Source organism: Diplotaxodon limnothrissa, linkage group LG20, assembly GCF_057381915.1.
Source record: "Diplotaxodon limnothrissa isolate DT_005_m linkage group LG20, D_limnothrissa_male_GT1.1, whole genome shotgun sequence".
NCBI classification, from domain to species: domain Eukaryota; kingdom Metazoa; phylum Chordata; class Actinopteri; order Cichliformes; family Cichlidae; genus Diplotaxodon; species Diplotaxodon limnothrissa.
In genome coordinates, this window is record NC_140615.1 from 18,991,728 (window position 1) to 19,019,532 (window position 27,805).

The 27,805-nt window shown below is 41.5% G+C and overlaps 1 protein-coding gene across 4 annotated transcripts; it reads left to right on the plus strand.

Moving 5' to 3' along the window:
- The first annotated feature begins 1,201 nt into the window (after positions 1-1,201).
- Positions 1,202-27,800, plus strand: ikbkg (inhibitor of nuclear factor kappa B kinase regulatory subunit gamma). Of its 4 annotated transcripts, XM_085345674.1 has the most exons (16): positions 1,202-1,531; positions 2,079-2,219; positions 9,221-9,495; positions 9,935-10,009; positions 10,126-10,227; positions 10,671-10,856; positions 11,728-11,789; positions 12,018-12,065; positions 14,527-14,629; positions 14,745-14,860; positions 14,964-15,116; positions 15,727-15,799; positions 15,916-16,050; positions 17,204-17,340; positions 17,496-17,572; positions 26,581-27,800. In XM_085345674.1, the coding sequence occupies exons 2-16, from the start codon at positions 2,081-2,083 to the stop codon at positions 26,763-26,765; spliced, it is 1,866 nt and encodes a 621-aa protein (XP_085201800.1). In that variant the 5' UTR covers positions 1,202-1,531; positions 2,079-2,080; the 3' UTR covers positions 26,766-27,800. The 4 variants fall into 4 exon arrangements, with proteins under 4 accessions (XP_085201800.1, XP_085201801.1, XP_085201802.1 ...); XM_085345675.1 differs by lacking the exon at positions 12,018-12,065 and having other exon boundaries at positions 26,581-27,799; XM_085345676.1 differs by lacking the exon at positions 10,126-10,227 and having other exon boundaries at positions 26,581-27,799.
- The last annotated feature ends 5 nt before the right edge of the window (positions 27,801-27,805 follow it).

Consider the following 27,805-nt stretch of genomic DNA (forward strand, 5'->3'; position numbering starts at 1 on the left):
GATAATGCATTGCTTTAAATGGAGAAAATCTTGAGGGATGGCTGTTATGAGAAAAGGCAGCCCAGAAACTTTACCAACGGGACACGTCGTTGTGTGCCTCAACTTTCGGTCTTTTACCCAAACTTATCTGCCATTTTTCCTCTCTTGGTTAGGTTTAGGGATCAGAGATCTGATCTAGGTTATCATATTAAAATTTGGGACACATCGTCAATAGTGGACATTGGATTCATCAGGTGTTTCAGCCATTATCACTAGACACCCTCATCCATTGAGGCCCTGCAGGGTTGATCAGGCCCCGGAGTGTGTCAGTGGTTTATGTTAAATTGTTATTTCTCTTCTTCTTTCTTCTGTTTAGTATTTTGTCTTAGGCCTTTTTATTGACTTGATACAAGTGAGTTCTGTTTCCTTTTTATAGTCCCTCAAGGTGACAACGTCGTATGTTTTAGAAAGATATTAATAGTTTGATTATAACTAATTTCAGTTTATACCCAAAATATCTAACCAGCTTTAGTCACCGAAGTATTGTCCGCTAGTACTAATGGTATCAATATTGAAAGTTAATATTTGTATATATGCCACTGTTATGTCACTTAGCTGTGTATCTGTGTAATTTAGGCATGAAATCAGCAAAATCTGTAAAACTGGTCATTTAAGCTATGAGCATGTTAGCTCTTTTAAAGCTTTAAGCCAATGAGTGATAGTGATTGCAGGCTGGTGCCACAACAGTACAGTACATTTAACACTTGAGTTGATTGATTTTATTGGTCTGAGACTTAGGTGGTGCAGAGCAGCACCTCATTGCGAGACTGACACAGAAAACTGCGTGACTGACCTGACACATTCAATTTTAGCATGCAAGCCAATAAATCAATTATAAAAAGGATAATGAATTACTCTAAATTACTCTAAATTACTCCATGTCATGATGGTTCCTGTCAGATAAAATGCTTACATTTTGTAAAATAAACCACATTTTTGTTTTAGTTAACAGCCCAGTTTATGTTAATGTTTTAGATATAATGGGCAATCCGTTTCAGTTAAAATGGGTCACCATTTGAATTGAGTTTCAGAAGATATTCTATTAATTCTAATAAATAATGGGATGTGAAACGTTTCAAACTAGCAAGACTTAGGGGTTAGCCTGAGAGACTCAGCTCAGGGTGAAATTTTTCCTCTCATTTCCTGCGCGAACAACACTCGCTTCAGCTTTAACAGATAGCTCAGCCCATGTCAAACACGTTCAGTCCGTTGGAATAATATTACAAACCAGGTACAATATCTTTCTGAAGACAGACAGCTCGTTAATGTAGTTCTAGTTTAATGTCAGTCAACAAGTGCCTAAGTTTACTTTGTTGTCTTTTTGGTTTGTTATCCTAGCTAGCTCATTAGCTAAGTCGCTAGCTGTTTAGCGCCAGCTCCCAGCTCCCCGATGCTGGTTTAATTGCGTTAAATACCCTTACTAACAGTTTGTATGTGACTGACAGCTGTGTTGTCTGATACTCTACGCGACCGGAGTGAAAAAGAAGATTGGGTAAGTGAAGTTTCACATAGTAATGCAGCTACATTACCTGCCAGATGGGCTTAGAATTAGTACGGGAGTCATGTTTGACCCTGTTTGTTTAGTTGGGGAGAAAATAAGATGTTTATAACGTTACCTATAACACAGCTGGGGCGATCTGGTGCTTTTGGCTAAAATTGACGACTGGCGTTTATACTTTAATTAATCTACATTTGTGTCGAGTCCATTGCCTCGGTAATGCGGATGACGTAATGTTTTCCTCCATTCCTGTACGTGAGCTCAAAAATCACTTACATTTTATCTTTGACTCGTGAAGTCTATCATCAGGTCAGATACCCATTTCACACACATGCTGGACTTGGATTTAGACGTTGTATTAAAGTGAAAATGAAAGTTTACAGCCTGGGCCGCCTAAAGGGCGCTGAGGCCTGGTCTGCCATGTGTCATGTGATGAAGAATGCCATGGAGGTCATCGGCATATTGATGTTCAACATTAATAACGGTTTAGTTAAACAAGAAATGTGCTTATATGTGATGTAATGTTGATGTGTTTCTGCAGTGATGGTGCAGCCACAACCCGATGGCCCCATGCAGTGGGAGATGTCCGGAGAAGAGAGTGGAGGGACCCTGAGGGTCCCACCAGAGCTTGCAGCCAATGAAGTGGTGACCAGATTGTTGAGTGACAACCAGCAGCTTAGAGGTAAGCGTGTTCAGACTAAAAAAAGGTCTCTTAAAAGAATATCGCTGCACTGAGTGATGAGCTCAAACAGCAGATGCAGAAAGAAAGAAAGAAAGAAAGAAAGAAAGAAAGAAGAAAATCTTGTCCTTTAAAAGTCATTTTAGAAGCATATTTGTGTGGTTCATTATTTTAAAGCATTTATCTACATTAACTCTTCGATTCAGTGGTCACTGGGATATACAAACTGTATGCAGAGATAACACATACTTTCAAAGGTTACAGACAAGCTTTTTTTCCCCCTAGAAGTTCTGTTTCTATAAGCATCTTGGCTCTTAAAGTGTCACATCTCATTCTTACAATGTCTCTGGTGTTAGTCACATTTGTATGGTAAGGTGAAGACCCTACAGCATAATAGAGGGAAAACCCCAAAGAGCAGACAATCCCCTATGAGCAAGTATCTGATGATGTTGGTGAGGCAGAACTATCATTTAACAGGAAAAGACGTCCGATTTGTACATTTGTTAAAAACCTCAATCTATTTTCAGATTTCCTAGTGTAATGAAATCTATAGATGTGTACGGAGATATTAATGGCTGAAAAATAGAAAGTTCATGAGTTACAGATATACTTGTGCCGCTGTAGATGGAAATATCTGTGGGAACGCTTTCTCTCTAACTACAGGTCATTTACACACTTGTATACTCAATTCCAGGTCTCAGTTTGCAAGCACATGTTACTTAAGATACAAATTCCTTTATTCACATTTACAAATTAGTAAGCATTTATGGAGACCTAATGATGCATGCAATGAAGTTGAACAATTCTTCACACCTGTTTGCAAGTGTTTTGACTACAACAGATGCCTCACAAAGCAGCAGGATCCCCCTTTACCTACACCACAAATACAGACAGAAAAACATAAGCTAGATCAGCAGAAACATGGAGGCGTTGATTCAATGAGAGCATCCTCCTGCTCTCTTGATATTTTACATGGATCTTTGTTTAAAAATGTCTTTCAGTCTATCGGTCACTGTGTGCTTACAATTATCAATACCTCACTGATTTCCGGTCAGGTCCCTGTTTATTGTAAGAATGCTGTTATTCACCCACTGTTAAAAAAAAACCTAAGCTTGACGCTACAGACCAATTTCAAAATTACCGTTCATTGCTAAGATTTTAGAAAAGGTTGTGGCTAAGCAGCTTATAGCTGTTCTAGATGAATACAGCATTCTGGATGAATTCCAATCTGGCTTTCGTAGATCTCACTCTACTGAAACTACACTTCTTAGAGTCTCCAACGACATTTTGATGAGATGTGATGCAGGAGAATGCTCCGTTTTGTTGATGTTGGACCTGACCTCTGCCTTTGATACTGTGGACCATCATATTCTGCTAGATAGGCTGAGACACTGGCTGGGTATATCAGGGGCTCCTCTTCAGCACTTACTGAGCACTTTTAAGGACATTTCGTATCACTGCTATGCAGATGATATTCAGTTATATATCTCCTTTAAGCCCCATGATGTTTCCAAGCTACAGATTTTGCATAGGTGCATAGACTCCATTAGAGGTTGGATGGCTGGAAACTTTCTTCAACTAAATGAGGAGAAGACTGAAGTCCTTGTTTATGCTCCTAAAACATTTGTTCCTAGTGTTATGGAAAACTTGGGTCCACTTGCTACATTTGCCAAACCTTCTACCAGGAACCTTGGTGTTACTATTGACTCAGCTCTGACTTTGGACACTCATTTTAAAGCTCTGGTCCGCTCCTGTTTTTATCACTTGAGAAACATTGCTAAGCTGAGTCCCATTGTATCGCACTCCGAATTAGAAATTGTCATTCATGCATTTGTTTAATCTCGTTTGGATTATTGTAATTCTTTGTTTACTTGTTTATGTAAAGCCTCTTTGGAGCATCTGCAAGTTGTTCAGAACGCTGCTGCAAAGCTTCTGACCAAGTCCTCCAACTACTCCCATGTCACACCCCTGCTGATTCAGCTGCACTGGCTCCCTCTTAAATTCAGAATCCACTTTAAGGTTTTGACCTTGACTTTCAGGGCTCTGCATGGACAAGCACTAACATATATAAGTGAACTTTTACATCCATACATTCCCAGCAGGTCCCTGAGGTCACGTGACCAGGGCTTGCTGGTTGTCCAAAACACAAGGCTGAAAACAAAAGGTGACAAAGCTTTTGTAACTGTGGCCCCCAGACTGTGGAACTCTCTCCCTTTGAGCCTGAGATCTGTGGACTCAGTGGTCGCTTTTAAAAAAACAGCTAAAAACTCATCTTTTTAAACCTGCTTTTGGTTGATTTTTATTTTTATGTTTTAGCTTATGTGAAGCACTTTGAGATTTTTATCTTGAAAGGTGCTATATAAGTAAAATTTTACTTTACTTTACACACCTTGTGAGTCACAGCACTTTAACTGTGTCCAGTATATAGTATGGTATGCTCGGTATGCTTTCTCTCTCAAGATAAGTGCACAAAAAAATACTTTATTAATGTAAATAATGTGGTGTGTTTACTGAGTACACATTACTGTTTCAAAGGAACATTTAAACAAAGTATTTTCAGTCATTCACTGTTGAGTTTATAGAGTGTAAAGAGGAAGCTTTCTATATTCAGTTATACAGCAAACTATCTGAAGTTAACTAGCATTAGTTGGCGTTAACCTTTATATGCTGCAGCTCATGTAAATTAATTCAACTGAGAAATGTTTTTACTGCTAATAAAGTTGAACATTTATTTTGTCAACATTTGTATAATGGTAAACATGACTAATAGACACAGTAGCGTAACAGGAAGGCGAGGAAAGAGTCAGCAAACTGAGTCTGTGTCATTATTTAAACTCTATGCTAGGGCTGCTCAATTAATCGAATTTTAATCACGATTACGATCTGGGCTTTCACAGATCATTAAAAATGACTGAGCTGATTATTAGCACCTCCCTCGTGCTTTACTCTCGCGCTGCTCCGTGCGGCAAATCGAGCGCACCTCTCTGCATTTCGAACACACGTCACAACAATTAAGAGGACCCGAGGGAAGCTCGGAAAGCTAAGCAGAAGTTATTTGGAGAGGAGAGTGACTGCTAGTGATGTGCAATACCACGGATTTCCTTTCCGATCCGATACCAAGTACTTTTCAGGGTGGTATCGACGATACTGATCCGATACCGATACTTTATACAAAAAAACGTATTTTATTTATTGTATCTCAAATTATAGCGTCATAATGATTACAGGTCATCAGATTACTTGTTCTTATCACTTAATAATGCATAGTTCATCATATGGAAATAAAAAAAACTGAAGTTGTGCGCTATTTGAACATGTTGCCTGCCTGCAGCACTAAAGGACTCTGTGAGAGACGTGTGTCTCGCCCTAGCAGCACCTGTCCCTCTCCTCCTCTTCAGTTCGTCTCAACATACGCTACTCATATTCTGTGATATGATTTACTCTGAGGTGTTTGACAAGGTTAGTGATGTTGCCACAACCAAACATGCCAACCCTCCCGATTTTTCCGGGAGAATCCCGGAGCCACCATTCTCCCGAATTTCCACCTGGACAACAAAATTGAAAAACCATATCGCAGAATTCATAGCGCGGCCGAGCCAATTCCAGTTTCCAACAATGGCGGCAGCTACTTAGTTTTAATATTACTCTTATTTCTCTTTCTGGGTCGCAAAAACCCCCCAACTTTTAACATGTTTTCAGGTGAGAATGTAGCTGTGTAAACTTCAATTATCTGAGCCGATCGACACATCGTCTTCAAACCCCCGCAGGCTTTCACTACTCGGGTTAAACATGATATATAAGTCACTTTGATAACTTAAAAATGTTATTGTTTGGGTTTTACAGTGTTTTGTTTGTTCGTGAGTAAATCGGTTTGGCTGAGATTAAAGTTATTAGATTAGATTAAATTAAATTTAACTTTATTAATCCCTCAGGTGGGTTCCTCCGGGGTTTTCACACAGCTGAATAAACACCAAACAGAAAACTAATTAAAGAAAGTGTGAGACGGTCGAGAGTTTACGCCAGCGCCTGGTTATATTTTAGATAGCAAGGAGCAGACGGCTGAGTTTCACTCCACCGAGGGAACTCATGACGTACTACCCGGCTTTCTTTAGACCGTGAAGGGCGGGTCCTCAGGTGGAAGCAGCCTCTGAATTTGGACACCCCCGCTGTTTCGGTGACATTTAACGTATTTTATCCGATAAATAAACTCTGTAAAATGTGCCCTTTTGATTGTCTCCCTAATTCTGAGGTCTCAAGGTTGGGAAAGTATAGCCACAACACCTCACTCTTGGAGCACTTTTTTGCCACATGTATCGCAAACCATGTCTCAGCTGTTTGTGGAGGTAAAATATGTCCGCACAATTAGGCTCAGCCATTGTTGTGAGTGCGCGCGTCAAGGGGCTGCGAGCCATTTATACAGCCGTATTTCGCACATGACTATGAAAGGCGGAAGAGGAAGTAGTTCCTTTGAATGTAGACAATCCGAATGTTATAGTTTCTTTCCACTGTGTTGCTGTTAGTGATAAACTACAAATTAACCCTAAATGACTAAAAATATCGATATTTTAATGTGAGAATCGATTCTAGAACATAAATGACTGGTATCGGAGGAATCGATATTTCAGGATCGATCCGCACATCACTAGTGACTGCCGTTGGTTGAAAAGAGAGGTAAAAAAAACTTCAGTGGTGTGGAAACATTATGGGTTCGCAGAGTCAGACGTGGATCAAGTAGACATAGTGTGTAAACTTTGCTACGGTGTCGTAGCTGCACCACAGAGCAACACTGCAAAGTTCTCTAAACATAGATGTTTACATTTTTCATTTATTTCTTATATTGCAAACATTTGCACTGTTATCAGTATTTGCACACTATTTTATATTATTTTTTAAAGTCATTATTCAATACATTGTTATTGTTAACCCTTTAAAGCCGGTCAGAGTGGCACGCTCCGTTTTGCATAACTATTTTTAAATCCCTGTAGAACCATAACTGCGTAAGCTAGCGCAATAATTTTTTTGCATATGAAACCGGAGTTGTTGTACTTACATCTTATGCCATCAGCTGGTCCTCGGTCACGGTTTCCCTCCACATAAAGCTTTGCAAAAATTGCATAAAAGGGCTTGCAGGAACAAAAACATAATATTCCAGAAACACGCTTTGCCGATCCGATCAGCTGTTCGTTACACTTCCCACATTGAAAAAGACGTCAACGCGAACTATTGCATGTCCGCCATTTCCTGCCCGAAACCGGAAGTGACGTAATTTTCGCGGAAAATGTCGTTTTTTACTTGTAGGCCTTAAAAGCCTACAAGTAAAAAAAACTACAGTTTCTGGAATGCTTAGAACTCGAATTGCACTGCTGGAAATAGTTTATTTTGATGCACATGCTGTTTTCTTTGCGAATTTGCATCACAGGATTGTTTTTTGTTTTTCCTGCCGTGTATAAAAATTGCTGTATCTCCAAAATAAAACTATGAAGACACTCAAAATAAATTTCCTGTTGTTGTAAACTAATTTTTGCAAATTTTTTGTATTTAAAGTTTTGATGGATAAACCTCTTTAATTTCTCCAATTAGAAATATATGTAAAAAAAATGTTTGTAGTTTTTTGCACTTTTTTGCAATTAATGTAGTTACTATGGACTTAATGCATACATATTATTAAAATATGGGCTATAACAGTTGTATTGATGTATAGCAACTTGAAATGCTCCCAAAAATGGCACTACAACATGTAAAAAAATAATATAAGCTCTGGCGGACTTGGTTCTATGGTAGGTCTTAAAGGGTTAAATAAATATCGTCAAATAATCGAGATCTCAATTTCAGTGAAAATAATCGTGATTATCATTTTTGCCATAATCGAGCAGCCCTACTCTATGCTCATGTTGACATCAGCTATTGTTGTTAGTCAGTTAGGAAAGGGTGTCATAAAAATAAAAGTCATATCTGAGTGCATTTCCAAGAACTGAGCAAGAGTTTGTAAAAGTATAATTAGATTTGATGTGTCAGTGGAACAGTTTTTCAGTTAAGCAAATTATATTTATTAACATTAATTCAAGGAAACCATCAGCAAACTAATTCAGTTACTCAGTAATATCATTAACACGCAGTCGTGTGAAAAGCATAATTTTCACACACCGAAAGTACACCCTTACAGCAGGTGTGACCATTTCTAAAAAAAAATTTAAGGTTGCTGGTTTTCAGGTGCATGTTAACACAGGAGTGTCCTATCAAATTTACCCCAAGGTCAGTGCATGCAATGCTAAGGGAGATTACAAAACCCTGAAAGCTACTTCTCAGACTCCACCGGCTTCAATTAGCATGTTTAAATTCATGGATTGACAATTAGAAAAGGACTAAAGGAGTATGGCTGTACTGGAATGGTTCCCAGGAGAAAACTTCCTCTCGCTTAAAAAAAAGATGGGAGCATAGCTTAGCTTTGCAAAGTTGCCTCTGAACAAATCACAGGAACTCTGAAACAATGTCTTTGGATAGATGAGAGCAAAGTGGAGATTGTGTTTGGTTATAATGCACAGTGGCACATTTGGTGAAAGTATTATAGAGTCAAAGCTGAGGCTCTCTATCTGACAGCTAAAGCTTAGCGTAAAGTGGGGTCATGCAACAATGGGACAGTGATCTCAACCACATCGCCAAATCTACACTAAAAAACCTCAGAAGAATCAAAGCGTTGCAGTGGCCGAAAGTCCAGACATCAGCCTGCCTGAAATGATGTGTTAGGACTACAAGAGAGCTGTGCTTAAACAAGTGTACAACTAAGTGAAGTGGAGCAAAGAGGAATCAGTGAAATATCCTCCACAATCGTGTGAGAGACTGATAGTCAGGTACAGGTATTTCTGCAAGCTACTGAATCACAGTTTCACAGATTTGTCTTTTACAGGACTTTGCAGAGCCTGTGAAATGATTCTTTTTCACATGACTGTATTTAGTATATATTAGTCTCCCCCATCTCCTTTTACCACCTCATTCTGTTCCCACAGAGGCGCTGCGGCGGAGCAACCTGGCCTTGCGTCAGCGCTGTGAGGAGATGGAGGGATGGCAACGAAGGACAAAAGAGGAACGAGAGTTTCTCAGCTGTCGCTTCCAAGAAGCAAGGTCCCTGGTGGAGAGGCTGGCCCAGGAGAACCACTCCTTACAGAGCATGGTGAACGGACCTGGCTCCTCCAACACCTCGTCTAATCACTGCTGCAGCTCCAGCCAGACTGAAAACCCGCAGCTACGGACAGCCAGGAATGGACCAGTGGACGGACCACAGGTTGGCTAGCTGGAAATTGATAATTATTAGTCATGTTTCCATTTACCTACTTTCAAATTTACAAAGGCAAGCAGACATGCACCAAATCTGTGTGTCCTGTAGATGTATATAAGGCAATCCTTACTCACACGGGTCTTTGTGTGGCCCCTCAGTACAGAAACAAACTGTTTTAGCTCATCCCCCCTTTAAGCTAGCTTTCTTTTGATTGGCTGTTCCTCAGTAACGAAATGCTTGGGTAATAGGTGGGTGGGATTTTTTTGTATAATAGCCAGAGATTAACATATTAGGGATATCTGCTCATATGACAACATACAGAGCAAAGATTTTAAAAAAGGTCTTCTTTTTTTTTAATTTTTTAATCCTGTTTAATACGAGCCTCCATATATATCATGGGAAAGGTGAGAAATGGACTTTTAATCTTTTCCATTATGTCTCTCAGACTCTAGATCAGCGAGAAAAGAAGAGAGTCGAAGATACAGAGCAATGCACACAGACATCACCGCCTCGCAGCCTGGTAAGATGTTTGTGTGTGTGTTTGTGGCTCATGTTCATGTGCTGTCATGGTCAGTCAAACTCTGTTTTTTTTTTCTGCTCATATTTTTCATCTAATCAGTGTGTCTGTGTGTCTAGGATAACACAAGTGTGCATAGCTCATTGAGTTACGCACAATCCTCTCCCCCCATATCATTTTCAGATGAACTGGGAGATATAATGGGCAATGACAATAGCCAGGTGAGCCCGGTCACTCCCATCCTAATTCTACCAGTCAGATCTCTAACGCTGCACCTGCAGCCCTCACACATCCAGTTTGAGCTTTCCTCACCTAATCTACAAACAGTGGCTGAGGTCAAAAATTGTAACTAATAGAAAATGTGACTAAAATGACATTGGCAGCAACTGAAGTGTGTTGGACTGTGTTTTACATTCAGCAGCATAAATTTTGAGGTCAAACGTGGGGGTTTTTTGGACAACACTCAAATAAAATTTGGAAAAGACAGTAACACAGTTTATCCCAATCACAACCTCTCCTTTTCTCCTTATCCACATGGTGTTGGATGTTTCGGTGTAGTTTCAGTGCTGAAGCCCACAACGAACACGATCCATTTTTCTCATTCTTCTCTGTATGTTCATCTATTTAACCCATCTCTATGCCACTTCCATGTTTTTCTCTGGAGCCTGTGGAAGGTGCAAACGAGTTCCTGCAGCTGCTGAAGAGCCACAAAGAGAAACTGGAGGAAGGGATGCGAGAGCTGAGAAGGAAAAATGAGGAGCTAGAGAAGCAGAGGGACGAGGGAGAGAAAGAGAAGGAGCGAATGCTTCACTGCATAGACCAGCTCCGGGGTAAACTGGCCCAGGCACAGGTAACGTTGATATCCAGGCACATAAAAGTCTTTCAGATGAGTCACTATGGTAAGGTAGTAATGTAGATGATCCTGGCAGCGTAAAGGGAACATTTACTAGCAAAACAATGTGTGAATGTTCTGTTTCTGTCGCATAACTTTCCAGATTTGTATAGCATGAACTGCCACTTGGCCTTGAATGTAACACCGAGATGCTACTGTAGATAATATAGAAGTTAGTTGGCATGTTAAGGTAAAAGTTAATATGAAATCACAAATACAATAATAAGTAAAATCGGTAAAAATATTAATAATATAAATACCAAATATTAGCAATGATTTATCGGTAATGTTACTGTACCGTGTAGCTAAATGTGCTGACCTCTATCATTTCGCTCACGGATGCTGCTGCATGTAATCATATTTGAAATATGATTGAGGTGTTTCAGGTTTTGGATTGGTAGTCAGACAAATCAGCTTCATGGTAAACAAAAACTAATCACATCAAAAATAATAAAATAATTTTGAGTGGCCTTCCTAAAGCCATGACAGAACAACACTGTTTAGGTTACGTTGAAGATTCATGTCTCAGTTCCACCTGGTGGCTTTCAGCCTCCTTGTGTGTTCTTAGCATAAATGTTAAATAGCAATTAGCACTACAGTTAATAATAACATTTGAAAACATGAATAAAGAAGATTTAAAAAATGATAAAAATGTTATCAGAAGAAATCTCCTCACAAAGTAATGGCTTGTTTTCCTCTGTTGCATTTTGCGTGTCACTGGTAGATGTGACCTTTCACTGCTTGCAAATTACAAAAGAGATAACGTGATGATAAACACAATCTGTTTTGTCGTCTGTGACATGGAAAAACTTGTATGACTGTTTTACAGACGAACAATGTTACTGAGGAGGTTGTCCAGCAGCGCTCTGAGGCACAGCACTCGTCCGACTGGTATGAAGCATTTTCACTTAAGCGCACTGTTGGAAACTAACAGCACTAACTTTACTTTCTGCTAAACCTTTAACACAGTTCTGTTTAATGATACAGAATATCTGCAGAGAATTGCTCTCTTTTGGAAAATGACACCAGCATGCTTTTTGATTGCTTAAAACAACAAAAGCCTCACTTTTGAGATGCTGTCTTCCTTCTCCTTCCTCTCTTTCTGTTCCTTTTTTCCAGCTCTAGCCTGGCTAAGCTCACAGAGCAACTTCAGGCCACACAGGGCAGGTGAGCCCGCAGTTCTGTGTGGCTTTGTCTTTCTCACTGTTTGCACGTCTGCCTCCTGCTCTGCTGTCTTCTCCATCACTGCAGGAGGTCTACCTGTGTGTCTCTTATTCTGAAAAAAGCCTGTTTTCCTTGTTTGTTTGTTTGTTTTAGGAAATGTATTTGTTCTTATTTCATTTATTTTATTAGAGCTGCCAAACTTCAGCTCACAGACCAATAACACAATAATGTTGTAACACAACAGCAATGATTTGTCCAGTGTCATCTAGTATTTTATCTCATTCATGATTAGGGATGGGTATCGAAAACCGGTTCTTGTTGAGAACCGGTTCCCACTGTTTCAATTCCTTGGAATCGTTTGCCACTTTTATAAACGATTCCCTTATCGATTCCAGTCGCCCCGAATGACGTCATCACGTTGAGTAGCGTCTTTTACCCAGTAGGAAACACGGCGCCTGAGCGGCACAAACGCTCAAAAGTTTGGTTACACTTTATGAGAAAGGATGACAACAGGGCAACGTGCAATACTTGCAAAGTAGAGATTTCATCAAAGGGAGGAAACACTACGAATATGCAAAAGCATTTGCTCAAAAAACACGCGATTGCGTTCAAATAAAGTCGTGTTTTTGATCCGCTCCGGACTAGCGAAGCTCAACCCAGCAGCAGCGGTAGCGTTTCCACGTCCTCTCCCGTTAATACTGCAGGTAACTAATCAATTAGCATTGCACATTATGTTAGCGCGATTTACCTTATTACAAAACCTGCTATTACTGTGCGTTGCATTTAGATAACCATGATGAGAGAGACAGAGTCTGGCTGGCTCAGATGCTGGCAGTTCTCACTGCAGTCTACCGGTAGCGTCTCCTTTCAGGCCAGGATAGACGAATGTCACCGAGCAGTGTCTAAGTTTGTGGTCAAAGGCTTGCACCCATTTGCCACAGCAGATGCCCCCGATTTCACTTTGGTAAGTGAATGTGTTTAATTGTAGGCAGGGACATTACTGGATATTCTTGTGTAATTGCTACAGAATAATTTATGTTAAACTTTGTTATTGCTACAGGAGAATATTTATTTTATTATTTTACATATACATTTTTTTTCCTGGGGACCCTGTGACACCCCATTGAAGAGCCGTAGGCTGTGGATCTCTTAAGATCTCACTGTTGGGTTTGTAAGGCCATGTTACTCCTAAATTTCTATCTTGTTCAAAGAGAAGATATAAAACACAGTTCTAAGCTAATCGACTTTAGTGTTCTCCTTTTTAAAAAAAAAGAATCGATAAGAGAATCGATAAGGAATCGAATCGTTAAACAGAATCGAAAATGGAATCGGAATCGTTAAAATCTTATCAATACCCATCCCTATTCATGATTTCCAAAAGTTATTAAAAGACATCCTATAGGGCTGCACGATTAATCGTTAGAAAATCGCGATCTCGATTCATACTTATGTGCGATCTCATTTCCAAATGACAACGATTAAAAAAAAAAAAAAAGACGACGATTGTACCGCATTTTGATCTGCATGAAAACAAGCGCTCACTCTTCCTGCTCAACAAATGGCAAGGGCGGAGCCTTATACCACGTGATACAGAAGCTGTGCCATGTGATGCTAAAATTAGCAGGGAAAAAACAACGGAGAGCACGTCAGGGATGAGGAGAAAGTGACAGGAGAAAATCCATCCCGGTCAACCACCCAAACATCAATAACAGGAACCTTATACAACGCTTCACGTCGAACTCCCGCAGGCACAAAGAAATTACGGAGGCTATCACTTATCACCTGACCAAAGATATGGCTCCCATCAACACTGTGCAAAACGAGGGATTTAGGAAAATGATCAACACCCTAGACAAACGCTACACAGTGCCGTCCTGCAACTATTTTTCTATTGTTGCACTACCTGCTCTATACACGCAGTGTCGAGCAACGGTGGAGACGGAATTACAAGCAGTACAACATTTTGCGGCAACAACAAAATGTGAGACATTTATTGTTTTTATGTTTATTTGTTGTTTTTATGTTCAATCTCAACTGTTACGAAGTTGATGTGCAGTTAATAAGTGCAATAAATATTTATACTGGAAAAGAAAATCGTGAGAGAATCGTGATCTCAATTCTAAGCCAAAAAATCGGGATTCTCATTTTATGCAAAATTGTGCAGCCCTAACATCCTATAAATGTTTAATCCAGTAATGTACAAGTACAATATTTAGATTTTCTTACTACTTTAAATTAATTTATTTTTATGTCAAATCAACCGGTCTTTCAAATTGTGCTTTTATAGAAAAGATCAGCTCTTTGCATCTAATATATAATGATATGCAGTATATTGTATATACATGCTGTCTGTTTGTATTAGACAGTAATTTAAAAAGGGCATTCCTATATTTATTTATTTATTTATTTATTTTTCAATATTTGTCACTGTCACTGCCTGTTACAAGTGATTTTTATTTTGTAGGTATCGGGAGCTGGAGGAGAAGCTTGATTACCTGCAGAAGAGCTCAGCTCAGAGGGACAGAACTGAAGCCCTGCTCAAACAGAAGGACAAGGACTGTGCCCAGGTATCACATGTGACTAGCTGTCATTTTTACTCTGAAAGCATAAAAAAATCTTCTACCTCCTATACTTTTAATTCTAGCAAGCGGAGTGCAAAAAAGCTTGTTTGTGTTTTTGTAGCTGGCCAAGGACTGCGAGGCCCTGAAAGCTCAGGCAACTTCCCTGCTAGGAGAACTACAGGAAAGACAAAGCTGGTTGGACAAAAGTGAGCATGAACGCGTACTCCTGGAAGACAAGTAAGTTGTTACATCACCTGCAATAGATCCATACACAGAATTATGTCTTAGTTCACCCTTTAGGTGTGCTCATGTGTTTTGTTTTGTTTTTGCCTGTGTGCAGATTAAGCAGTAAAATAAAGGCCCTGCAGGTGGCAGAGCGGGAGCTTGAACAGCAGAAGAAACAGCATCATGTAGCCATGGACAAGCTGCTGCTGCAAACCCAGAGCTTGGAGCAGGCCCTGAAGTCAGAGAGACATGTTGTCACTGAGGAGAAGTGAGTCCAAGACGCATACAGATAGAAGAAGCCAACATGATTCATATGTTTCTGCACTGTTGTGCTATTTAGAAAGATGTATTTGAACGGAGGAACATGCATTAAAAAAATGTAGAAGCTTTTAACTGCTCCCTTATTTAACAAGGGGCCACCAGAGTGAACGGATATGTATGTTTGATTTGGCACAGTTTTTACATCGGATGCCCTTCCTGACACAAGCCTCCCATTTTATCCGAGCTTAGGACTTAAGGGTACACTAGCTTGTGATGACCCTGAATAATTACTTTACTATTTAATCTTTTGTGCAAAAAAGTGGTTCTATATTAGAATCGGAATCAGAACCTTTATTGTCATTGTCACAGGTACAACGAAATTAAGAATGTTCCCCGATCATTGCATTACACTATTGATGCATTACACTGGTAATTATACACAATTATAACCTAATGGGTTTTAACCCAAATTGTGGTCAAAGTCATATGTGAACTGTGATAGATCACTAGCCAGACAGACTGATTGGTAATAGCTCTGTGTTGTTAACAGTCTCTTTGGTCATTCCTCCTTTTGGTTTATTGAACGTTTACCAATATATTGCACTTTATTTCCTCAGGAAAAAACTGACACAGCTACAGCATGCATACACGTGTCTCTTTAGAGACTATGATTCTAAACTGAAGAATGAGGTAAAAATAAAAACCCAACCAAACACACATTAAATTAAAAAAGGTTTTTACACTCATTAGTTTTGGAATACCTTGGGGGTCAAGTCCAAACATGAATCTGTGTTTATGCATTCCAGGGTGGAGATCTGTGCTGCCGACTGGAGGAGGCTGAGCGAGCGCTGGCCCTGAAGCAGGACCTGATTGATAAACTGAAGGAAGAGGTGGAGCAACAGAAAGGCTCCCTGGAAACAATTCCTGTCCTTACTGCACAGGTATTCCTTCTTAGCTGTTGAGCTGACTTATAAAGTGGTCACTTGACAGGTCTGGTAGATGACAGTGACTATGGACACATATTGACAGTTGAAGTAAACAGCGGACTGACAGTCTACAGATGAACAGCGGCCAATGTAGCTAAGTTTATGCATAGAATGCAATTTGCAGTCTACTGACATCTAGTGGTGAGATTTTACACACTGTAACTTTAAATAAATAAAAAATGATTGCATTACTTTTTGAAAATTTCTATAAATTGGGAGATATTAGAGATATGATTTCTTTAGTCCACGATAGTGGTGTAGTGAATCTCATTGTCACGACCCAAGTGGGATGTAATCAATGTGGAGCAAAAATGCTCAAATGCTAATCGCAGCATCTTGAATCTGACACAAAGACTGTTTGAGAGCCACCGGTGCAACTTAGCTCTTGTCTAGAAATTCTGTCCATAAAAATTATGAATATAAATGGTGTTGAGGACAGTCGTGGTGGAGACCAACTCTGCTGGGATTGTGTTCAGCTCATTGCCTGAAATGTGGATGAAACTCTCACTGCGGGTGCACAGGGACCAAATGACCTTCTTCCGTATCTTTCAATGGAAAAATGCCCTCTCCACACGCACAAAGTACATGTAGAATAAATGCACACTTGAATATCTGTGAGAGGGTAAGGGGCTCGTTCAGCATTCCACAACCAGAACTAAAGCCACATTGTTCCCTCTGAATCCTAAATTCGACTAATGGATGGACTTTCCTAACCCCTGGTATAGACATTTTCAGGAATGCTGAGTAGTGTAACACATAGGTTCCATAGGCCTGGCCACTAGATGCTCTCCCTTGAGTGCCCTCCACATTATCCCAGCCAAGGTGAACTGGTCCCTCAGATTCTTTCCTCTCATTGGAGTCCTTTGAATCACTCTGGAAAATCTAAAGTGCTAATAATTGTTTCAAACCACCACAAACTAAGGTGACTTCAGCAGCTGGCCTGGAAAGAGTAGAGAGAACCTCAGTATTCTTATAATGATGACAGCACACATTTGAACTTCAGTCTTCATCAGCCACGCCGACATTTTAACATGTATGTAATGCCAGTTTATTGAAATGAACCCAAATTACTGCATGAAAAATGACCTCACATGTCTCTCTCACCCAGGCTGAGATCTACAAGGCAGATTTCCTTGCTGAGCGAGAAGCCAGAGAGAAGTTAAACCAGAAAAAGGAGGAGCTGCAGGAGCAGCTGAATCAGGCCTTGGCTGAGAATGAGAGGCTTAAACAGGAAGCTACCGCACGGTAAAAACCAAGACATTGCAAATTATAATAATTATTTGTGTCATCAGATTGGGTATGTGGATGTGTTTATGCTTCATTATGTGTGTTTCATCTGCATGTACAGTTAATAAGATGAGATTTAACATAGAACTTTTCAATGCTCCCTTCTGTTTCAGTGCACGTATGGAACAAATGAAGATGAGACACCTGGATGACTTCTCTGCACGGCCCACACTCATCCCCCCCCCACAAGGTACAGAATCATGATAGTTTTATTCTCATGAAGCTCTACTTTCACTACTGAAATAGAGAAAATTTCATGCTGTGTGTTTTTTGGAATTTATTTTCTTTTTTAATTTATTCACATATAGGGCTGCAATTAAAAACTATTAATTTGTTAAAGTTTTTAACAATTATTTTATTCATTAGTAGATTCAATGTTTTGTTCATAAGATTCAAAGAAATAGTAACGCTCTTTGGAAGTGCCCGTATCTTATGACGATGTCTGTTGAATGTCTAGTTTTGCTTGACCACCGTCAGTTTCCTTTTATGCAGTCACTAAAGAGCATGTGCTATTGGTTTGAAATCAGGTCACTGACTTGACCATTGAAGAATATATCCCATTTCTTTGCCTTCAGAAACGTTCGGGTTGCTTTTCCAGTATGGTTTGGGTCATTCTCCATTTGTACATTGAAACGTTATCTGATCAGTTTTGTGGCATTAGGCTGAATTAAAGCAGAGTGTAAATTATTATACACTTTAGAACTCATTTTGCTGGCCATGAAATGCTTGTCAGTCCAACTAATTATGAGCCTCTTAAAATGGAGGATTATGTAAAAAAATGTTTGTAAATCCTAAACATGTATTGTAATACTTTTTTTTTAGGTCTGCACTTCAATTGCATCTTGATTATTTGATTGAAATCCACTGTGGTGGTGTACAGAGGATAAATGGCTAAAATGTGTCATTGTCCAAAACCATTTGGATCTAACTACATACAGTGGGGCAAAAAAGTATTTAGTCAGCCACCGACTGTGCAAGTTCCCCCACCTAAAATGATGACAGAGGTCAGTAATTTGCACCAGAGGTACACTTCAACTGTGAGAGACAGAATGTGAAAAAAAAAAATCCATGAATCCACATGGTAGGATTTGTAAAGAATTTATTCGTAAATCAGGGTGGAAAATAAGTATTTGGTCAATAAGAAAAATACAACTCAATACTTTGTAACATAACCTTTGTTGGCAATAACAGAGGTCAAACGTTTACTATAGGTCTTTACCAGGTTTGCACACACAGTAGCTGGTATTTTGGCCCATTCCTCCATGCAGATCTTCTCGAGAGCAGTGATGTTTTGGGGCTGTCGCCGAGCAACACGGACTTTCAACTCCCGCCACAGATTTTCTATGGGGTTGAGGTCTGGAGACTGGCTAGGCCACTCCAGGACTTTCAAATGCTTCTTACGGAGCCACTCCTTTGTTGCCCGGGCGGTGTGTTTTGGATCATTGTCATGTTGGAAGACCCAGCCTCGTTTCATCTTCAAAGTTCTCACTGATGGAAGGAGGTTTTGGCTCAAAATCTCACGATACATGGCCCCATTCATTCTGTCCTTAACACGGATCAGTCGTCCTGTCCCCTTGGCAGAAAAACAGCCCCATAGCATGATGTTTCCACCCCCATGCTTCACAGTAGGTATGGTGTTCTTGGGATGCAACTCAGTATTCTTCTCAGTATAGGGTGGCTGTAGCTCAGGTGGCAGAGCAGGTCAGCCACTAATCAGAAGGTCGGTGGTTCGATCCCAGGCTGCACCCTGGCTGCATTCCAAATATCCTTGGGCAAGATACTAACCCCATGTTTGCCTACTGGTGGTGGTCAGAGGGCCCGGTGGCGCCTGTGTCCGGCAGCCTCGCCTCTGTCAGTGCGCCCCAGGGCAGCTGTGGCTACAATGTAGCTTGCTATCGCCAGTGTGTGAATGTGTGTGTGAATGGGTGAATGACTGAATGTAGTGTAAAGCGCTTTGGGGTCCTATGGACTAGAAAAGCGCTATACAAATGCAGGCCATTTACCAGGCCATTTCTTCCTCCAAACACAACGAGTTGAGTTTATACCAAAAAGTTCTACTTTGGTTTCATCTGACCACATGACATTCTCCCAATCCTCTGCTGTATCATCCATGTGCTCTCTGGCAAACTTCAGACGGGCCTGGACATGCACTGTCTTCAGCAGCGGAACACGTCTGGCACTGCGGGATTTGATTCCCTGCCGTTGTAGTGTGTTACTGATGGTGACCTTTGTTACTTTGGTCCCAGCTCTCTGCAGGTCATTCACCAGGTCCCCCCGTGTGGTTCTGGGATCTTTGCTCACCGTTCTCATGATCATTTTGACCCCACGGGATGAGATCTTGCGTGGAGCCCCAGATCGAGGGAGATTATCAGTGGTCTTGTATGTCTTCCATTTTCTGATGATTGCTCCCACAGTTGATTTTTTCACACCAAGCTGCTTGCCTATTGTAGATTCACTCTTCCCAGTCTGGTGCAGGTCTACAATACTTTTCCTGGTGTCCTTCGAAAGCTCTTTGGTCTTGGCCATGGCGGAGTTTGGAGTCTGACTGTTTGCGGCTGTGGACAGGTGTCTTTTATACAGATGATGAGTTCAAACAGGTACCATTCATACAGGTAATGAGTGGGGGACAGAAAAGCTTCTTACAGAGGACGTTACAGGTCTGTGAGAGCCAGAGATTTTCCTTGTTTGAGGTGACCAAATACTTATTTTCCACCCTAATTTACGAATAAATTCTTTACAAATCCTACCATGTGAATTCATGGATTTTTTTTTCACATTCTGTCTCTCACAGTTGAAGTGTACCTCTGGTGCAAATTACTGACCTCTGTCATCATTTTAAGTGGGGGAACTTGCACAATCGGTGGCTGACTAAATACTTTTTTGCCCCACTGTATATGTTGTAAATAAATGCAACAGTGAAAAAGGAAAATACTTTTCAAATTAGCGATCCTACTTTTTTGCCTAAATATTAGCACGGGTATTTGTGGATGTTATTCTTACAGTGTACTTTTAATAGTAATTATATAATAATAATAACTTTATTTATAAAGTGCTTTCAAACAAAGTGCCGTACAACTATTTGAAACTAAAAAGATAAATAAAAGTGATACATAGTAGGGCTGCACAATTTTGCATAAAATGAGAATCCCGATTTTTTTGGCTTAGAATTGAGATCACGATTCTCTCACGATTTTCTTTTCCAGTATAAATATTTATTGCACTTATTAACTGCACATCAACTTCGTAACAGTTGAGATTGAACATAAAAACAACAAATAAACATAAAAACAATAAATGTCTCACATTTTGTTGTTGCCGCAAAATGTTGTACTGCTTGTAATTCCGTCTCCACCGTTGCTCGACACTGCGTGTATAGAGCAGGTAGTGCAACAATAGAAAAATAGTTGCGGGACGGCACTGTGTAGCGTTTGTTTAGGATGTTGATAATTTTCCTAAGTCCCTCGTTTTGAACAGTGTTGATGGGAGCCATATCTTTGGTCAGGTGATAAGTGATAGCTTCCGTAATTTCTTTGTGCCTGCTGGAGTTCGACGGGTATGGGGAGGCGCTGTATAAGGTTCCTGATATTGATCAGAATCAGAATCAGAATGGGGTTTATTGCCAAATGTTGAGCAGGTTTACAACATTAGGAAATTGCTGCGGTGCTTCAGTGCAAACATAGTGTCATAAATAGCACTTAAATAGACATGGAAAAAATTAAAAGTAGGGATAAGAATTAAAAGTGCTAAGTGGAAAGATATGTGCATGAGATATACATGAGATATATACATGAGAATAAGAATTAAGAGTGCTACGTTGAAAGATATATACATGAGTGCAGGTGGTGATCAGTGCCAAACATGGAATGATGCAGTGACACAGCGTAGGGTCATGTGTTAGTGGCGGGTACAGTCATATGGTTATTGTTCATGTGTCCAACAGCAGAGGGGAAGAAACTGTTCTTATGGCGAGAGGTTCTGGTGCGAATGGACCGGAGCCTCCTGCCTGAGGGGAGCAGGTCAAACAGACTGTGTCCAGGGTGAGAAGGGTCAGCTGAGATCCGGGCTGCACGCCGCAGTGTCCTGGAGGTGTACAGGTCCTGCAAAGATGGGAGTCTGCAGCCAATCACCTTCTCAGCAGAGCGCACAACACGCTGCAGTCTCTGTTTGTCCCTGATAGTGGCTCCAGCGTACCACACGGTGATGGAGGAGGTGAGGATGGACTCGATGATTGCAGTGTAGAACTGCATCATCGTCCGTGTTGGCAGGTTGAATTTCTTCAGCTGCCTCAGGAAGTACATCCTCTGCTGGGCTTTCTTGATGACGGAGGTGATGGTGGGCTCCCACTTCAGGTCCTGGGTGATGGTGGTACCCAGGAAGCGGAATGAGTCCACAGAGGTGATGGGGGTGTCAGTCAGGATGATGGGGGGGAGTGGGGCTGTGTGCTTCCTGAAGTCCACAATAATCTCCACTGTCTTCTGGGCATTCAGCACCAGGTTGTTGTGGCTGCACCAGGACACCAGACGTTCAACCTCCCTCCTGTAGGCAGACTCGTCCCCGTCCGAGATGAGTCCAATAACGGTGGTGTCATCTGCAAACTTGATTAGCTTGACAGACTGGTGGGTGGAGGTGCAGCAGTTGGTGTACAGGGAGAAGAGCAGAGGAGAAAGAACACAGCCCTGAGGGGAGCCGGTGCTGATGGTCCGGGAGTCCGAGACATTCTTTCCCAGCCTCACATGCTGCTTCCTGTCCGTCAGGAAGTCAGTGATCCACCGGCAGATGGGATCAGGCACATTCATCTGGGAAAGCTTGTCTCGGAGATGGTCTGGAAGGATGGTGTTGAAGGCAGAGCTGAAGTCCACAAACAGGATCCTGGCGTAGGTTCCTGGGGAGTCCAGATGCTGCAGGATGAAGTGTAGGGCCATGTTGATGGCGTCGTCTACAGACCTGTTGGCTCTATATGCAAACTGCAGGGGGTCCAGGAGGGGGGCCGTGAGGGTCCTGAGATGGGAGAGAACTAGGCGCTCAAAAGACTTCATGACCACAGATGTCAGAGCCACGGGTCTGTAGTCATTTAGTCCAGTGATCCTAGGTTTCTTGGGGACAGGGATTATGGTGGAGGACTTGAAGCAGGCAGGCACATGACATGCCTGCAGTGAGGAGTTGAAAATGCCAGAAAACACTGGGGCCAGCTCGTTTGCACAGTGTCTGAGGGTGGCAGGAGACACACCGTCTGGGCCGGGAGCTTTCCGAGCATTCAGGTTCTTAAACTGCTTCCTCACATCTGCTTCATGAATATGAAGAGTTGTGGTGGGAGGAGGTGGTGTGAAATCCTCTTTTGTGTGGGGTGAGGAGGGGGGTGTTGTAGGTGAACGGTTTGAAGGTGGTGATGGCTCTATGGAGGGGGGAGAGGTGGGGGAATTAGTGTCCAAAGTGTCTCTATTGTTGGGGCCGTTGGAGGTGTGAAGGCTGCCTGATGGCTCGTCAAAACGGCAGTAGAAGTCGTTAAGGGTGTTGGCTAAGAGCAAGTTATCAGTGGAGTGGGGGGTTTTAGGCTTGTAGTTTGTGATATTCCTAAAACCTTTCCACACAGAGGCCGAGTCATTCTCTGAGATCTGCTGCTGCATCTTCTCAGAGTGCTGATGTTTAGCAATGTCCACTTCTTTAGTGAACCTGTACTTGGCCTCTCTGTAGCAGTCCCTGTCTCCGCTTCTGAACGCCTTTCTCTTTTCCAGCCACAGCTTTTTGAGTTTAGGAGTAAACCAGGGTTTGTCATTGTTATAACTCACCCTGGTGCGTGATGGCACAATGCTGTCCTCACAGAAGTGGATATAGGAGGTGACAGTGTCCGTAAACTCGTCCAAGCTGTTAGAAGCAGCCTTCAATGTGTCCCAGTCTGTGGTCTCCAAACACGTGCGAAGCTCCTCCACAGCCTCGTTGCTCCACAGTTTTTTAGTCCTCACGACAGGTTTGGAGAGCTTCAGCCTCTGTCTGTACGCGGGGATTAGGTGGATCATGACGTGGTCAGAAAGTCCGAGTGAAGCGCGGGGCACCGCGCGATAGGGGGATCAGCGGGGCGCTGATCGTGCTGTAACAGTGGTCTAATGTCCTCTCCTCTCTGGTCGGGCATTTAATATACTGCTTATATTTTGGAAGCTCATGGCTCAGATTGGCTTTGTTAAAGTCCCCAAGAGCAATGATGAGAGAGTCTGGGAATGTCCGCTCCGTGTGGAGAATCTGCTCCGCGAGTGCGCACTGAGCTGCCTGCGCATCTGCGTCTGGCGGGATGTAAACAGCGGCCAGGATGAATGAAGCAAACTCCCGCGGAGAATAAAACGGTTTGCTGTTTGATGTTTGATGTTTGGGTGGTTGACCGGGACAGATTTTCTCCAGTCACTTTCTTGGCCTTTACAGCTTCGTCATCTCTCACATGCTCTCCGTTGTTTTTTCCCTGCCAGCTGACTTCTGTATCACGTGGTATAAGCCTCCGCCCTTGTCATTTGTTGAGCAGGAAGAGTGAGCGCGTGTTTTCATGCAGCTTATGTCCCAGATCAAAATGCGTACAATCTTCATCTTTTTTTTTCTTTTTCTTTTTTCTTTTAAATCGTTGTCATTTCGAAATTAGATGGCACATAAGTATGAATTGAGATCGCGATTTTCTAACGATTAATTGTGCAGCCCTAATACATAGCAATACAAGTAAAAAACATAATACAAGTTAAAAACAGTAAGAATTTACAAACTATTTTTGCTATTAACTGTTTTGCTTTTCTTAGGCTACGTCCACACTGGTGGAAAAATGTCGAGGAAAAGCACCAAGTTTTTTTAAATGGACTAACAATGAGGTGGAGTTGTGCTCCGAGTAACACAAAAGTACAAAGTTGCAAAAGCGAGTGAGAATTAAAGAATTTGAAGAAAAGCTATCTGAAGCATGTACAAACTGATATTAATCTTTAATAGGGCTGTCAAAATTGAGAGCAAACAAAACAACTGCTGTATAATGCCCTCCGCTATCTTTAATTGGTCACATGACTGCATCATATGACTAACATGTGTCATTGCTTTTAAAAGTCTCCGTTTTCGCTGTCCACACTGCGACGCGAAAGCACCATCTTCAAATGTATGCATTTTCGAGAGCGTTTTGAAAACGCTGCGCTTTCTTTCGGGGAAAATGCTGTCTCGGTGTGGACGGGAGGCCAAAACGGAGAGAAAACAATGCATTTTCGTTTGAAAACGATTCATGGATCCATCCATTAGTGTGGATGTAGCCTTAATTCAAAATCGTGTGAAAGTCTTTACTGCATACTGCTACTGGCTGAGTACCTGCTTGCATGTGTCAACTTGATTAATGGAGCTGATTACAACTGGCTATATTACTGTCAGTGCAAAAGCCTCTTCCCAACAAGTATTGATTTAATCAGTCAGAACATAATGAGAGAGGGAGAGAGATGACATTGTACTAATTTGACAGCTGTTTGCGGTTTACTCACAGGTATAGAAAAGGTGATGAAGCAGCAAGTGCAAAATACCGCTCAGCTCTTGTTGTTAAATTCCTTCATGTTATGGTAGCCTTCCTTCTGGACACTGGTGCACTGCTGCTTACACGTGGCGAGTTGGCAGTTCGTCTTGTAATCGGAAGGTTGCCGGTTCGAGCCCCGGCTCGGACAGTCGTTGTGTCCTTGGGCAAGACACTTTACCCTACCGCCTACTGGTGATAGCCAGAGGAGCCGATGGCGCGATATGGCAGCCTCGCTGCAGAAGCGATATGGCAGCCTCGCTGCAGAAGCGATATGGTAGCCTCGCTTCTGTCAGTCTGCCCCAGGGCAGCTGTGGCTACAACTAGGGATGCACCGATACCGGTATCGGGTATCGGCCTCGATACCACATTTTCTAAAGTACTCGTATTCGTTAAAAGTCCCCCGATACCGAGGACCGATACCACGGTCTGAGACCTGTCTATGTTTGAGCGGCATGTAAGGGGTTAATCACAGGCGCCGAGTGCCCGCCCCCAGGCCCCGGCTGCAGTTCAGAGCTGGGAGAAAGCGAGGCGAGACATATCAGCTGTGTGGAACTATTTCAAAGTGAACGAAGACGCGACGCGGACTGCAAATTGTGCTCAGCGAAATTGTCCAGAGGAGGCTCTAAAGGTAGCGCATTTAACACAAGCAATTTAATCAAGCACCTAAAATCCCAACACAACAACGAGTACAAAGAGTTTACCCACGCTTATTAGCACAGAGGAGCATAGCTGATGCTATAGCAGTGGGACGGAAAATAGTTGGGCATTTTAAACATTCCGCCCTAGCCTACTCCCGCCTCGAGGACATTCAGGGACAGCTCAACCAGCCAATAAAGAGACTGCAGCAGGACGTACAGACGCACTGGAACAGCACGTATTACATGCTCCAGTCCCTGATTGAGCAAAAGCGAGTGCTGGGCGTGTATGTGTCCGAGCACGAACTCCCTGACTATCTCGCTCACCAATGGGCTCTTATGGAGACGACTGTTGCCATCCTCGCCCCCTTTGAGGAACTAACTAAAAAAGTGAGCAGCTACGACGGACTAGCCTCTGATGTCATCCCAGCTGTGACTGTGCTAGTGACACTTCTAAACAGAGAAACAGACAAACAAATTTAAAATTAAATTTTGGTTTTTTTTATAATTATTTATTCTGTAATATGTTGCATACAACATTAAATAAATGTTCTTAATTCCAAACTAGTCCCTTGTTTGTTTGTTTGTTTTTTGTTAAATTATAGGACTAAAGCTGTTACCTGCAAATTTAAATCATGTTTTTATTAAGTACTCAGTATCGGCGAGTACTGAAATGCAAGTACTCGTACTCGTTTCCAAAAAAGTGGTATCGGTGCATCCCTAGCTACAACTGTAGCTTGCCTCCACCAGTGTGTGAATGTGAGAGTGAATGAATAGTGGAATTGTAAAGCGCTTTTCGGGGCCCTCAAAGCGCTGTATAAATGCAATCCATTATTATTATTATTATTATTATTATTATTATTACCAGAGAAACAACAGAACTATACTGAATTAAAATCGTCCTGTTGATAACAATAGACAGTCTAGTTTTTCAAGTCAAGATCAGTGTATACGTACTTGAGTAAATCTACCTTTAACCACCACCATGTACTGAGGAAATGTAAAACGTGGTTTCTCTTTTAAAGGTTTTCTTTCTCTCGGCCTTAGGTGTGTTCCCCCCTTTCAACACGGTGCCCCCTGCTCCCTCATTCCGTACTCCGGGATTGGGACCAGTCGGTGATCAAGGTCCAGTCGGAACTGAGGAGCTGCCGGATTTATGTTGTCCTAAGTGCCAGTACCTGGCTCCAGATATGGACACACTGCAGATACATGTAATGGACTGTATACAGTAACATAATCATTATTGCCCTGCACACCATGACAACAACATACATAGATATGCAGTATGTATAGTCTGTTTAGATTCAGTGTGTCTTCTCCCATTTCTGGGTGCCCGCTGGAAAAACATGTTTGGATAGTTGCACCTTACTCTCGCTTTCTCTCTCAAACAAATACACATCCACAAACCTGAACACAAATTCTGGATCTTTCTGTTGAACAGTTCAGTATGCTGGAATTGAGACAGTTCATGCCAAGGCAATCTGATGACAGTTTGAACAAGTGAAAGAAAAGCAAGAAAATCAGCATGATATTTCCCTGTAGCTCTAGTGTGGATCCAGTCTCTGCTGTAGTTTTTCCCTTTCCACAATCATTATAATCATTTCTGTTCTTATGTTTCCCCTCTTACCTTTTCCTATGCTTACTTTCCTCTGAGACAGCACTTTGATGCACATTTTCTTCAGTATTTTTTAGATTCAGTGATTAGATTCACATGATCCTCTATCCCCCATTTCCTTGCTTCTTTGCTTCAATGCTGTAGTGATGACAGAGGAGCACACTACATGCTGTGAAGTAAATGTGTATACTTGTAATTCCATCAGTCCAAAAGATCAGTAATTATTAGACCTAAGGTGATGATAAGTTTAGAAGAAAAAAAAGAAGTGACAATCCAGATGTTATACACATGATCATGTGAATAACATATTGAGCTTAAAAAAAAAATCAGATATGTTATGGTTGTAAACGTAGCTGTCTGCATTACCTCAGAACATGTATTATGATGTATTAGAGATGGATTTACTCTTGTTGGAGGAAAAAAGTAACCATTCTCTGTGTTCTGTGCCTGTGTACATGACTGACTGCACCTCATGCTAAACCCAGTCCTTAACCCAACAGCCCTTTTGTGACCCTTCTATTGTCTTAGCTTTACCTGTTGCACCTATTTATCTATCTGAATGTAAGATTTCTTCACAGTTTGTGTGGATTTTAACTAAGTATAGAAACATTTGTGGAAAAAATGCATCAAACTGTTGGAGATTCACAAAATAAATCA